Source organism: Oxyura jamaicensis, chromosome 5 (assembly GCF_011077185.1).
Source record: "Oxyura jamaicensis isolate SHBP4307 breed ruddy duck chromosome 5, BPBGC_Ojam_1.0, whole genome shotgun sequence".
NCBI lineage: Eukaryota > Metazoa > Chordata > Aves > Anseriformes > Anatidae > Oxyura > Oxyura jamaicensis.
Window position 1 is genome coordinate 22,901,175 of NC_048897.1, and position 13,912 is coordinate 22,915,086.

Here is a 13,912-nt window from a genome sequence, read left to right on the forward strand (position 1 = left end):
CCACTGCCCCGCCACCACCGCCCGCTTCCGCTTCCGCCGCCGCACGGCCTCCCCATTGGCGGAGACCGAGGCGACGAGAAGAAGCAGCCAATGAGAGGCGCGGGGCGGGGGCTGGAGGGCCCGCCCTCGTTGCTCGGGAGACGGGCGGGGAGCCCCTTGCTGCCCCCCACAGCCCGGGGCCAGGCGGGCCCCGCCGCGGGGGGTTGTGGGAAGGTGGCGGGTGGGAGCTTGGTGGGAGCCAGGGCAGCCCCTCACATCTCAATGTGCCCCTCACGTCTTGTTGTGCCCCTCACGTCTCGATGTGCCCCTCACATCTCAATGTGCCCCTCACGTCCCCTTGTGCCTGTCTGATGCCCTCAGTGCTCACTCCAGGGCCTCCCTAGGGCCCTGCTGTGCTGTCCAGGCACATCCCTCCCTCCCTGCTGCCCCCTCTGCCCCTTCCCCCTGGCATCAGGTGTCTGCCATCTCCTACAAGCCAGCGGCTCCAGGCAGCAGCGCCCGCCAGGCTGTGTCCGCGCCACGGGCAGCGCCGTTCCCCCTTTCTGCCCCTCCACGCACGAGCGGTGCGAGGCAGGACAGGGCTGCCCGCTTCTGCTGCCGTGTGCCGGGCCGTGGCGTGCACAGACCGCTCCCACGCACGCAGCCTGGGACCGCGGCACGCAGGGATTCGGCCAGAAAAAAATATCCTTGCTTTGGAGCTTTGCTTTGTTTGTTTACTTGTCTGGCTCGTAAATAGAGCGGCTCTTGGAGATTAGGCAGGAGGGAGCAAGAGGAAGGGAAACCGGACTCGGGGGTTATGACCTCCGTGTGGATGCCGGGCTGTTTACATTCCCTGCTCCGGCCCCAGTGACCATTGCAGGGCAGTTTCTGCTCAGCCTCCTGTCCTGCCAGCCTGCGGGGTTTGCAGCTCCCTGCTTGCGCTGCCCCTGCCCTGTTCCCTGCAGCACGTCCCGCTGGGCACTGCTGCCACAGCCAGCCCGAAACGGCTGCCAGCCCGGTGTCCCCGAGGGGCAGAGCCCTGTGTTTAGCCTGCTGCCTCACGTTTCATGAATGAAAGCCTCTGAATGGGGATTGCGGGGTCTGCTAGCCCGGTGGCCCCGTGGAGCCGAGCCAAGCCAGGACCTGTGTTCCTCTGGAGAGCTGAAAGGCAAACGCCGGGCTCTGGCTGCTCAGAGGGACCGCGGCTAAGGGCCATCTGGCTGTCGTGAGCCAGCAGCCGTGCCAGGAGCTGGTGCATTGGGCCAAGAGCGCCCAGCATGAGTGAAAGGGAGGAGGGGGAAGCGGCGTGGCACGGTCCCAGGGAGGGCAGCCCGGGGAGCATGGGGCACACGGAGGAAGCAGCTGGGAAGACGCCTCTTGGTGTCCTGGTACACTTGGCTAGGATCCTGCTGGCTTGCAGGCTGTGCTGGCTGCTGTGGCAGAGGCAATGAGGTGGGGGCTCGCGTGTGGGTCCTGGCCAGTGTTACAGAACAGGAGCTAAACCCTCTGACCCCACTGTCTTGCAACAGCCAGCTGCCTCCTGCACGTCACACCCCTCTGTCTTCGCTTCCTTGGGTGTACCCAAATCCCCCAGGAAGACTTGGCTGCTGTGGCTTCCCAGCTGGTGCATGAGCAAAAGCTGTGGGCAAAGGAGCTGAGGAGGGGATGAGCTGGCGGGCAGAGCGAGGCTGCTGTTCACGTTTTCTTTGCCTGCGGAGGAGCTGCAGTATGGCTCATCTCCTCACGCCCAGCACGGCGTGCCGCTCCTCGCTCAGGGATGGCAACTGGGGACACGGCTTTCCTTCTGCCCAGTGAATTCTGCATTTCAGTTAGCTTTCCCTGGGGGCTGAATGCAGTCCCCTGAGTGCTGGTCCGAGGGAGGAAAAGGCAGCAGCACAGAGGCTGGGTAGAGTCCGGGAGTGCTGGAACATCGTGTGCTAGGAGGCTGTTTGGATTAGAAACTCTCTGCGGATCAAGTGGGCTGGATGAAATGCCAAGGAGGGGAATCAGAGTTTGCTGAACTCTAGTAATTGGACTCGTCTGTAACACCCGGATAGGAAAGGTGAGCTGCTCACGCTCGGCACAGATGAAGGGAAGGAGCCAGCAGAGACCAGCCCAGTAGGAATGACAAGGCAGGCTGGATAGGTGACAAGAGGGAAAGGAGCAGAGGGTGATCGCTGGGTGCCAGAGGCACTTTGTGAGCACGAGTGGTGGAGGAGCAGTTAAGGACTGGTGTGGTGCAAGGTGTGGGGGGAACATGAACCACGGCCTAAGGAGAGGGGTCTCTGGTATAACGTGGTACACTTTGGAAGGTCCATGTTCAAAAACCTTGGATAAAAACGGAGAGGACGGTTCCAGCCAGAAGCTACGACAGCCACAGTGACAGATGTGGCTGTGGAGGCAGAGCTGTGAGGAAGCAGGAACAAATCTGCTGACGGGCTGAGGGAGCCCAAAGCAGTGTTTTCTGCATGCTACTGGGAAGAAAATATGTCACGTAGTAAGTGAGGGGACTGGAAATGAGAGGCTGAACCAAGTGCTGAATTAACGTTGAAAACTTGAGCTTTCAGGAAAAGAAGACAAAAACCCCAAACAAACAGCTGATGATCAGAAGCAGGTACGTGAATAGCTGGAAAACTCAGCTCTGCGCATCTGGAGGAGCACGCAAACGTTGCCTGAGTCATCGGCAGTTTTAGCATGCTTGAAATTCACGTCTGACTCTGCAGGTACTGGGGAGATGTTCTGCTTGTCTTTGCAGACCTGGTAACCGTCCCCTAAACTGGCCATCCTTAGGAAAGAGTGATTTCTCTGGCTGGATGGACAAGGAGGAACAGACGGGGCTTGCTGGGGGTGCTTTATCCAGGGTTGTACAGCCCTTCAAGTGGGTGCCCGACGGGAGAAACAGGACCAGCTTGGTGCCTCAGGTTGGGTGCAGGTCTCTGCCCAGCAGCTTGCACCTACGTGCGCCAACCTCTGCCTGGCAAGCAGCTGACAGCTCACCCTCGCATCAGTGCAGCGCCCGCGGGCAGGCCCTGGCAGTACTGACAGACTCCATGATCCCTAAAGGAAACAAGTAGGCGGTTCTGAATCCGGCCCCAGGATCATCTCTTCTGCCAGCAAGTTTGCCATTCGCCCCTCTCTTTTTTGGAGCCTTAAAATAGAGACCGAGGCTGGGAAGCCGGAGGGTTTTTCTAGAGTTTGTTGTGGAAGCAGCCCACGCTTGTGTCCCCAGTGGGTTGTGCAGGCTGGGCTGACCCCTGGGGACAGGCAGGAGAGGCGCGGGAAGCTGGCATCGACATGCCTGCACTGGACATGGAGCCTCACTCCTCTTCTTGTTAGTCTGCCGCGGTTCCCCTGGTCCCCTCTCGGGATGCAGACAGCTGGAGGCAGCGAGTTCAAAGGCCGGGCTGGTCAGGAAGAGGCGCGGGAAGTGAGGGAAGTCACTGGCTGTCATGTAGGAAAACAAGCCCGAGCGACGGACAAGGGAGCATGGTGCAGGGACGGGCAGGAGATGCTGGCCTCGGCATCGCAACTGGTGCATCGCCCTGTCCCCGCTCAGAGGGCACACAGCAGGCTGTCTCGGCCGGGGAGGAGGCGATATGGGGGCTCACTGACATGCATCCCTCCAGGATGGGCTCAGGGAAGCCCCCAAGCAAACCTGGCTTCGCCGCTGCCTCTCCAGGAAGCTGGGCCCTTTGGGGGAGGCAAAGCGCGGCTGACCGCTTTGTGGTCACCGCAGGGTCTGTGACACCAGCACTCTGGGCTGCTTCCTGGTCACCGGCCAGCTCCGCGCAGTTCCTCCGCTCACGCACTCCCCGCGCTGCAGCTGGCCACGGGCTTTGCTTTGCTCATTGTCTGCCGCGGGTGATGTGAGCTATTCAGCGGCTGCCAGCTTTCAGGCAGAGAGGGAGATGAGCCACTCCTCCGCCCACACCATGGGAAAGGCTCCTGGACGAAGCTCTGCCGATGCACACGTTCTCTCCTGCCGGGGTGAGCCCACTGTGGAGCCCGCACGCACCGTCCCCGGCGGGGAGCACAGCCTGGGAGCAGCCCGGGCTGCTGCCCGGTCCTGCACAGCAGCGAGCCTGCTGCTCCCCTTCTTGTGTGTTTGCCTTCCAGAGCCAGACGGAGGCTTGCCGTCACTATTATTTTGCTTTGTGTCAATATTATGACAGCTAAAAGCAGGAGAACTGCATCCACACGATAAGCGGCCAGAAGCCCTGGGCTGGGCGTGGATCGCGTTAGTTTGGCAGGGGAGAAAAGTGCCTGGCAGCCCCTGCCCGCGGGGCTGTGTGGGGAGCCGACGGGCAGTGGCGCGGCAGTGAGGCTGGCCCACGCACCTCTCCTCCCTGTTAAACTCTCACTGCCTTTTTTGCCAAGAGAGGTGAGGCATGACAGATGTGTCCTGAGGGGAGGCGAGAGCAGAACTCACTTGGTTCTCTGGTGGAAAAGCCGCCTCTGGCTCTCAAGCCAGCCCCGCTTTCCTGGGGAGGGGGCTGCATGGGGCAGCTCGGGAGCGTCTCAGCTTCCTGCTCCGGACTCTCAGTGCCTCCTGCACAAGGGGCTGTTGTTTTGGCATGGTAACTGCACGCCCCGCGGAGGCTTGCTCTGGGAAGGTGCTGATGCAGTGCTTACCTGTAGGCACCCACGTATGCTCGGTGCTGCGGTTCGGCTCCCTGGTGCCTCACCCTGCTCCTGCAAACACCCGTGTCCCAGCGAGTCCCTGCCGGCCGGCCGGCAGTATGTGCTCTCCGTGACTTCCCCGCCGGGTGCAGCCGACTGCCGCGGGCTTCCCTGGTGCTGCTGCGTCACGGCCGGGCTGGGAGACGGCCAGCCGGCCTTAACCCTCCCTGCCGCCGGCATCGCTTTGCCCACAGCTTTGCCTCCGTGGGAGTGGGGCTCAGCCTCGGCGTTGAACAAGGCCTGTGCTGAGAGACGAGGACCAGTGCCTGGCCTGCCAGACACCGACCCAAGTAGCTCAGGGCCCTGGGAGAGAGAGCTGCTGTTCGGTGACATCGCCACTGAGCCCCTGACATCTCCAGGGGTATTTCGGCTGTGTGTGGGAGCGGTGGCTGGGCGCATTGCTGGGATTGCCCTCCTGTGGGTCTCCTGCCTCCAGTGCTCACAGGCAGCCCTGGTGTCCTCGCCAAGAGATGTGCCATGGGCGGGCTGGCCCCGGTGCCTATGACCACAGACAGTGTGGCATGGGGGGGTTCGCCTGCCAGCATGGGACCAGGCCATCAGGTGTCTGTGGTTTTGGCCAGCCCCACGGAGAGGCCACAGGTCCCCGGGGAGGCTGAATCCACCCCAAGGAACCAAAATAAACAGCAGAGTTCCTGCCACGTGCAGCTGGGGCTGACTAAGGGCAGCCGCTTCCGCCTGCCTCGGGCAGCAACAACAGGCGCCGTGAGCCACAATGTTCGGGGTGCGCAGCACGGCCCATTTCCCCCTATTGTCAGCCTCCTCCTCGGCAAACACATCCCCCTGCGCACCTGGGCTGGGAGGAGCGACCGCAGCACGGCGCAGCCTGCGGCCAGCATGGACTGCCCGGCCCGGTCCTCGATGGTGCTTGGCAGCACGGCCGCTCCGGGGAGTCCTATGGGGCCCGGGTGTCTAGCCTGTTGTCTGCAGGTTGTTTCCTTTAGGAGAAATGCTGGTGATCCAGGGGTTGCTGTCCTGCTCGTCCACAAGGACACTTGACAGCCCCATGACGGTGTGCTGGTAGAGAGACCTGTGTGTGCCTCCTCGGAGAGGCTGGTGCTGGGGGTCCCCACCACAGCGTGCCCATCCCCGACTCCTGCTCTCTGCTCCAGCCAGGCCACCTCTGCCTCTTGCCTTAAATCTCAAGGCTGCAGAGACACAAGCTGCAGAAAACCAAGCTGGTTTATCTCAGCGTGAGGCGCTCAGGGTGAGGCATGGGCGCTCTGGGATGAGACCCAGGCCTAGGAAGCCTGGCACGTCACATCTCTGTGACATTTGGCCATGGAGATCCCATCACAGCTTCATGACGTTTTGCCATGGGGGTCCTGCCACATCTCCGTGACGTTTGGCTGTGGGGGTCCTGTCGCAATATGGGGCTCGGTGCCCGAGGGTCTGGCTCCGCTGGGCACCAAACAACACGGGGCGTGGTGTGTCTCCAGGTGGGAGCCTCCGGCCCTGGTGGAACTGGCTCTGGTGTCAGAAATAGCAGCAGCACAAAAATAATGACCTGAGGTTTTCTGGGTGTTTTCTAAGGGCTCATCAAGTGACGCAGGAGGGCCCGGAGACAGCCGGCTTAGGAAGGAAGTGGGGATGTTTTTTTGGGCTGTTTTCACCTGAGATGCTGAAGGTGGGATTCTATAGGGGTGAATACTCCCGTGAGGGGGTGTTGATCCTAACATGGGACTGTTTTTGGAAAGGACAGCTTGGCAGGGTGAGGTTTCAGAGGGGAGAGTGGCTGCCCATGGTGGGCTGTTCAGTGAGCACAGGCAGCTCAGGCCATCGCTCGTGTGCCTCCCCAGAAGGTGGATGAGGCCTGGAGGGCGACCCCTCATCCCAGCAGGGCCGCACAGCGGCTGTCCCCTGCTGAACTGCCAGAAATCCCCACAGAAATGAAGCAGAAATCCCGCTCGCCTCCCTGCCCAGCCCTGCAAGCAGAGGGGGGGGTGGCACGGGCACACATGCAAGCTGAGGCTCTCGGCCTGCGGCCGCCACATCTGTCCTGTCAGGAAATGTCTCCGCGTGCCTTCTGCCCCCGGCCAGTCCCCTGAGCCCCATCCGTCTCCCGTTCCCAAAGTGCGTGGCTCCGGACCCTCGTGGGAGGCAGCGTGAGAGACACCAGGGCACATTTATAGCATCAGCGCCCAGCCCTGTCCTGCAGCTGGGCAGCGTGGAGCGCGAGCGGCGCGGCCCCGGCCAGCTGGATGTTTCTCCCATCCACAGGAGGACATTGCCGGTCACAGGTTACCCGCGTCCAAATATTATTTCTCTGCTCCTGTCTCTGCTGTGTGCTGCCCAGAAAGGGGATGCTCATCCCAGGAATGTAAACTCTGCCCAAGGCCTCTGAGGAAATAGCTTCAGACCAGGAACAGGATTGCACTCGGCAATTAAGGGCTGGTCTCCCCAGCCACACGGCTCCTGGGGCAGAGCCCTTTGCTCCAGCGCCAGAGGCTGGCCTTGTGTCTGAGAGGTGGCCCCAAGGGACCTTCCTGCAAGGACAGGCGGGAGGCCCTGCGTGGTCATGGTCTCTGTAATAACAGGATTCTGTCCTTCCAGCAGGCTGGCAGCAGCCACCACTCAGGGCAGGAGGAAACGCTGCCTTCACCCCCCACCCCAAAACTGTCACTGGGGAGGAGGGGGTGTCCTTGGCCAGGAGGGTCCGTGGGGCAGCAGAGGGGGAGCACAGGCAGCAGGGGACATCGCAGCAGGGACGTTACCAGCTCCTTGCTGCCTGGCTGGGGGCAGGAGCTCGGTCAGGCACTGAGTGCTGCTGAGTGATGAACTCCAGTGCACCCGGCCCCCCGGCTGGGCTGGGGCTTTCTGTGTGCTTATCTCTGCAGCATCTCCCTGCTCTTTGCCAGGACCAGATCCTGCGGCTTTCTCACGTGCCCAGCGGTACCAACGTGCAGAAGCTCCAGACAGAGCCCGACGCCTGCTGACGCCTGAGCCACCACCACCTGTGTGGCCCCAAGGGGCTGGGGACAGCACACCAGTGTGTCCCTCATCCTGGGGACAGACCGCATGGGGCTGGGGACACGCCACTGCTGTCCTTGCGCCGCAGGGACAGACCCCACACAGAGGTGGGCAGGGAAGCCCTGCAGCAGCCTCCCTGCCCTCCTGGGAGGACAGAGATGTGAATCCTGGCAGGGATGCAGAGCCCGTTATTTCCCTGGGACCTGCAGCCCACAGGGATCGTGTTGCCCGCTGGCACCCCTTCCCTTCCCACCTCCCGCAGCCACAGCTTTCCTGCCCACCGGCACTTAAAAATAGCACAGGAAAGGCCACAGAGCTCCTTTGGGTTTACTCCCAGCAGCGGGGTTTGGCCTGGCCGCCCCCAGACCCGCTCCAGGGAGAGGCTCCACAGCCAGGCTGCAGATCCCGCTGGGGTCTGCCCGCTCCCTGGGGACCCCCGTGCGGGCAGGACCGGGCCGTGCCCGCGGGGCTGGGGGGCTGCAAACCCCCGGGGGCAGGGAGAGACGGTCCAGACCGGGGGAAAAAGGGCTGGAGGCCGTGCCGGGCGGGGCGGGGGGGCTGCAGGCGGGGCTGCTCCGGTGGCTCCCGGCGGCACCGGCCGTCCCCGCGGCCGTCGGGGCCGGGCACCTGCTCCCGCCCCAGGGGCGGAGCGGCGGCGGTGAAATAGGGGCGGCGGAGCGGGGCGCGCTCCCATGGCCCGGCGGCGGCGGCGGCGACGGCGGCGGAGCGGTGCCGGTGGCCGTACCGGTGGCCGTACCCCGGTGTCCCGGTGGCGGCGGGGCGACATGCCGGGGGGGGGCGGCGCGGCGGCGGCGGCGGCGCTGAGGCCGGCCGGTGGCGGAGCAGCGATGCGGCTGCTCGGAGCCTTCCTGCGGCTGCTGCTGGCCGGGGCGCTGGGGGCGCCGCCCGCGCCGGTGAGGACCGGGAGGGGAGGGGAGCGGGACCGGGACCGGGACCGGAGGTCGGGGAGGCGCCGGGGGTCGTGGCGGCGGGGTCCCCCCCGTGCCGCCCCCGCCAGCGCCCGCCTTTCCCCCCTGCAGGCCCCGGAGGCGCGGGGGACAGCCAGCGCGGAGGCGCCCGGTGAGTTGGCAGCGGGCGGGAGGGGGCGACAGGGGCTCGGCTCCGGTGCCCCGGGGCCGTTATCTGCCAGTCCGGAGCCCGAGGGTGGGGGTCCCGGTCGGACCGGGGGGGATCCCGCGGGGGAGCAGGCGGCAGCGCCGGCTCTCCGAGCCCCGGGGCTGTTTTCCCCGTGCGCAGCGGGGTCCTGCTCCCCACAAGCCGGCAGTGCAGCCTGGTCACAGAGGGGATGGAGCTGGCAGAGCCCCTCGGGGGGTCCTGGTGGCTGTGTGAGCCCCCACAGCAGCATGACGATGGGCACGTTGGGGTACAAAGGGTTTTCTTCATCGCTGTGCCCCACAGTGGGACCGTGACCCCATCACAGCTGCCCCTGTGCCATCCCATCCCCTGCAATGGGTACACCGCATCAGGGGCTTGGCCAGGGTCCCCCTCCCCGAGGCACCTCCTTAGAGCCCCCCTGGTCTCTTGCAGTCCTGACCTTTAAGGAGATCTGGAATCGCAGTTTCTGCCGGCCGCTGGAGCAGCTGGTGGATGTCATTGCCGAGTTCCCCAACGAGGTGGAGTACATCTTCAGACCCTCCTGCGTCGCCCTGCAGCGCTGCGGGGGCTGCTGCGGAGATGAGGGGCTCCGCTGTGTCCCTGTGGAGACCAGCACGGTCACCATGCAGGTAAGCGCTGCCTCTGGGGGGCTGGGGGCGGTGGTGGGCTCCCAGAAAGTTTAAACTTGCAGCCTCACATCCTCAAGATGTTGCCGCAGCATGGATAGCGGGAGACTTGAGCACATGCCCAGCCAGAAGGGTCCCTCTGCCTGCTCTCTGAGCTCATCCATGAGGCATGGTGAGACCTCTGGTGGTACCAACCTGCTTCCCTGCCTCTCCTCAGAGTGCAGTCCAACTTTCTGGCTGCTGTCACCTTTCCAGACTGTCCCTGTGGGGCTGGGGTGACCCTGTTGCTTGTGATTCTGCCTGCTTTTGGGACAAAGCCCTGGAATCACAGGGGAAAGCCAGCAGTGTGATTGCCCTCATGTGCCAGGAGATGGCTGTGGTGGTGCTGGCACGAGGGGCTGTGTGTGTTGTGCTTCCAGCCCTGTAATGGGAGCTGTATGAAGTGGGGAGGGGAACTTTAGGCTGTGAGCAAGCTGTGTCAGCTCTTCATAGTGTGCTGCCCTCGCTCTGCAGCCCCTGCGCTGCTCTGCTGGCATCAACCTGCTGCTGCTGTGCTGGGGGTGAGGGGCAAGAGAGAGCCTGCAAGAAATCACCAGCAAGCTTGATCCTGCAGGGATTGAAAGCATGTTGGAAAGGGAGGGTAGGAGTTCCCAAAGGAAAAATCTTGACTTTAAGTGGAGCAAAAGTCTGACGTGATGAAGAAGGCAATGTTCTGAGCTCCCGCTGGGCTGCCCTCCATAGGAGGGATCCTGCTGCCGCACGTGGTGTGGTGATGCCAGGCACTTCTGTGGGGTTAGCGTGGATCACAGCGCAGATGAACACTCACAGTGAAGCCCCTGGATGTCCAACCTGACCTCCAGGCTGAGATCTGGACTGACATGTGGCAGGGCAAATCCTGTGCCTCTGGGCTGGGGAGGCACCACGGTATTGACTCCAGACTGGGTGCGGTGGGAGAGGCGGCAGGAGGAGGCAGCAGCAGCAGGAATGGTTTTGAAAACAGTACCGGGGGGATACTTCCTTCAGGGAAGAAGGATGTACAAAGTGGTCAAATATGTGAAAAGTTTCCACAAAAGCAGAGACCAAAAAATCTGCTCTAAGGCTGGGAAATCCCAGGACTAGGGGATTTAGATTACAGACCCAAGATGCAGGGTGGTGGGAACAGAGCCTCCCAAGCTGCAGAGCCCGCAGGGGTGGGGTCTGCGGAGCCAAGGACCGGGTCTGACACGTGTCTGGCCGAGGGGCTGGGGTGGACGCCATCCTGTGCTGCCCAGGAGGTAACCTTTGTTCCTCTTTCAGCTCCTGAAGATAAAGCCCAACGGGGAGGCACCCTACGTGGAGATGTCGTTCACCGAGCACAAGAAGTGTGAATGCAGGTAGGGCTCGTTCCATGCTGCTGTGAGCCTGCCAGCTCGCCTGCTGCCCCCCGAGGGAGGCAGAGTGGGACAGGGATGTGCTGGGGGCACCTTGGCTGTGCTGGGAGCCCTCCCTCATCTCTGCTGTGCTGGGTGCTTGTGGGGCAGGCTGCCCCACCTAGGCATGGGGATTTGGGGTGTACATTTTTAGAGTGTTGTGAAAGCTGGGGAATGTGTGTCCTGCCGGGCAGCTGTCAGACGTGAGGCTTGCCTGGAAGAGCGTGAGGATCCCCGCGTCGGTATTCCCCTGCTGTGCAGGCGGCCGTGCTGGAGCAGACCCAGGGGCCGTCTGGCTCCACACTGGCTCTGGAGCCATCCGTCAGTGGACGCATAAGGAGGAGCGGGAAGAAGCACGTGTGCTGCTTCCCCCTGCTTCCAGCTGTTTTCCGTGCAGGGAATTTCCTGAGCCTGTTGTGGGTTTCCTACGTCGGGTAACTCCCAGGGGAACTTTCTCAAATGCTTGTGCAGTCCGCCTTTGGATTCATGTAGGCTTCTTGCATCTGCAGCACCTTTTGTCTTCTCATTAAGCAGCCTTCAACACTTCTGTGGCTCCCCTTATTAAGTTCAGCGGAAGCAGGGTGGATGACCTGGCCTTGGCTCCTGGAGGGGATGCCTGAGCCAAGTACGTTGTGGCTGGTGTCAGACAGCCACTGCTGAGACTCTGAAGCAAATCCCATGTGATACTTGGGGCCCTGCGTCGTCTTTGACCCGCTGGGTGATGAAAGCTGTCCCTGAGAGCAGCTAAAAACCGAGCCTGTGCTTCCTGTCCTCATGGGCAAAATGGCACAGTCCTCAGGGGAGGCACCAACGTCTGGGTGGAAGGAGTCACCGGCTCTGCTTTAAGCACGAGTTAAACGCGTCGTGCTGCGCGCTGAGGTGTGTCAACACCCCGCAGCAGCTCACCAGGTGGCACTGACCACGTAACATCTCTGCTCTCCCCGCAGGCCGCGGCAGGACCTGATGAGGCTGGGGAGGTAAGTGGCACTGGGGGTGATGCTGCCGCCCAGGGCTGTGGCCTCAGTGCCCATGCGTCAGTCTCTCTTTGCTGCTTTCCTTTTGAAGGAGGAGACCCAAGGGCCGAGGTAAGAGAAGAGGAGACAAGAAGAGACGTAAAGACTGTGAGCTGTAAGTGAGCAGGGGCAGGTGTGGGTGGTGCCTTCTGAGTTCGCTTTGCAGGGAACAGCGAGTTTTTAGGTCTTTATCTGGTGCTGTGAGTAGTGATGGGTTGCTGCAGGGAAGAGCAGGACAGAGGGGACAGCAGGTGGCTGGGGAATCACCCACTCACTGGGGGCTTGGTAGATGCTTGGTGGTCTTCAGGCTGAGATGCCCAAAGCATCCTGGTCCCACCCAGGATGGAGGGCGTGACTTGACTGTGTGTGGCTATCTTGCCTTCACAGACTGTGCTGGGTTTTTGACCCATGAATTTCCTGTTTCAGCCTCCTTTTGCTGCCAGCCGTGTCCTTACTGCAGTCCTTGGCTAGCTGCTGTTTGGGTTACTCCCAGCCTTACCCACGTTATGTTCTGCTGACCCTCACAAACAGCCTGCTGAGGCCGTGCAGGCCAGACACTTGCAGGGGACAGAGCCTGGGGCTGGCACTTCCCTGTTGTGTTCCCTGTGTTGTCCGAAGCTCGCTGCTCAGTGCTCTGCCAGCACCTACAACCCCACAGCCCCCTCCTCCCCATGAAGCCCCGCTTCTTGCGATCCCTTCCTGCGGTTTGGTGGGGAGGGAGGGACCTGGGGGGCAGTGGGGGCCGACCCCGGTGGTGCTGACCCCGCGTGTGCTCCCCTTGCAGATGCGGCATGCCGCGCAGGTAGCCTCCGCTCTGCCCCCGGCCTCGCTCCTGCCTCTGGGGCCTGATCCAGTCTCATTCCTGCCCGGCGTGGGGGACGTGCGGAGCTGAGTGGTGGTGGCCAGGGAGCAACTGTGCCGGGGAGCAGGTCTGCAGCAGGAAGGAGCTGACAGGACTCTTACTTGGCCCTGGAGCCGAGGACTCCCTCACCCTGTCTGCACCGGTTGCAGCAGGACTAATGGACCCTTACAGGAGGATGAGGAGCTGGAGCTGCACCTTGTGCTGGGGGGCATCCTGGGGGCCACGAAGGATGGAGCTGGTGGATGTGCTGCTGGGGGTGGCATGGGGTGGGGGCTGCAGGGCTGCAGCCACGGAACTGCTCTGTCCTGCTGGGCAGAGGGGGAGGAGGGACAGCCGGGACAGGCAGGGCTGCACCAGTCCAGCCTTGGCATGGAGCAGCCCAGGAGGGTGCGAGGGTGGGTGGGGAGCTTGCCTGGGGAAGCCTCCTGGTGGGCACGGGGAGGGAGCTGGGGTGCTGTGGCCCTTCACGTGCTCATATCCTCGTCGTGGCCTCCCCCTTCTCAATAAAAGCTGGGGGCAGACCCAGGAGCTGGCAGGGTGAGTGCTCCTCTCCTTTCCAGCAGCTGCAGGGCAATTCCCTGGGGGTGCCGGGGCTGTGGTGGCCCCAGCACCGCTCCTGCAGCGCCCCATCTCTTCCTTGGTGTGATGCTGGAGGCGGGTGACCTGGGGTGCTGGGACCCACTCGGGGAGGGGGAGAGAGCTGCTTCTCTTCACGCTGCTGTGTGTGGCTGGAACCTCTCCCTGCTCCCCAGCCTCTTCCTGCTCTGATCCCAGCCCCTGTGCCTTGCTGAGCTGGGGCCTGGTCTGGGCAGGTTTGCCTCCCTGCAGCCTGTCTGGTTGTGCTTGTAGGATAACAAGAACCACGAGCAGCACACAGGGGGTGGCTGTGAGGGTTTCTGCGTTTGTATCAGTAAAAGTTTCACCACGGTAGCATTACACCTATAGTAAGAAAACTACATAAAAACGAGGGTGTTAATTAATAAAAGACCTGCTAAGTGTGGTTATTAGGGTTAAAAACAAAAGAGCTCTATTACCTGTGACTTAGGGTGTTCTGCGTCCTCATGCAATGCCGCTGTGCTTCCTGAGAAGTGCTGATGTTCGGGGCAGCCTCGGCAGCCTGCCGGAGGAGTAGCTGGGGCAGCATCGTGCAGGCAGGCAAGGAGACAGAGAGCAAAATGCACCCAGAACCGGGTCCCATGTTTTTTGTCACTGGGACCTTGCTGCTGGCCTTGCAGCCCG

The 13,912-nt window shown here is 62.5% G+C and overlaps 1 protein-coding gene across 4 annotated transcripts; it reads left to right on the forward strand.

Moving 5' to 3' along the window:
• Positions 1-7,576: 7,576 nt before the first annotated feature.
• On the forward strand, positions 7,577-13,228 carry PGF (placental growth factor). 4 transcript variants are annotated; one of them, XM_035327856.1, is made up of 7 exons: positions 7,577-8,060; positions 8,688-8,727; positions 9,196-9,392; positions 10,686-10,762; positions 11,746-11,775; positions 11,837-11,883; positions 12,596-13,228. In XM_035327856.1, exons 1-6 carry the CDS (start codon positions 7,824-7,826, stop codon positions 11,859-11,861), a joined length of 606 nt encoding a protein of 201 aa, XP_035183747.1. In that variant the 5' UTR covers positions 7,577-7,823; the 3' UTR covers positions 11,862-11,883; positions 12,596-13,228. The 4 variants fall into 4 exon arrangements, with proteins under 4 accessions (XP_035183747.1, XP_035183745.1, XP_035183744.1 ...); XM_035327854.1 differs by having other exon boundaries at positions 7,581-8,060; positions 11,864-11,883; XM_035327853.1 differs by having other exon boundaries at positions 7,586-8,060; positions 11,864-11,926.
• The last annotated feature ends 684 nt before the right edge of the window (positions 13,229-13,912 follow it).

Bases quoted from the DNA above. Each gene is read 5' to 3' on its own strand.
- PGF (XM_035327854.1), top strand. From the start codon at position 7,824: ATGCAGAGCCCGTTATTTCCCTGGGACCTGCAGCCCACAGGGATCGTG. The intron at 8,728-9,195 runs GTGAGTTGGCAG...GGTCTCTTGCAG, and splicing joins AGCCAGCGCGGAGGCGCCCG to TCCTGACCTTTAAGGAGATC. The intron at 11,776-11,863 runs GTAAGTGGCACT...TTCCTTTTGAAG, and splicing joins GACCTGATGAGGCTGGGGAG to GAGGAGACCCAAGGGCCGAG.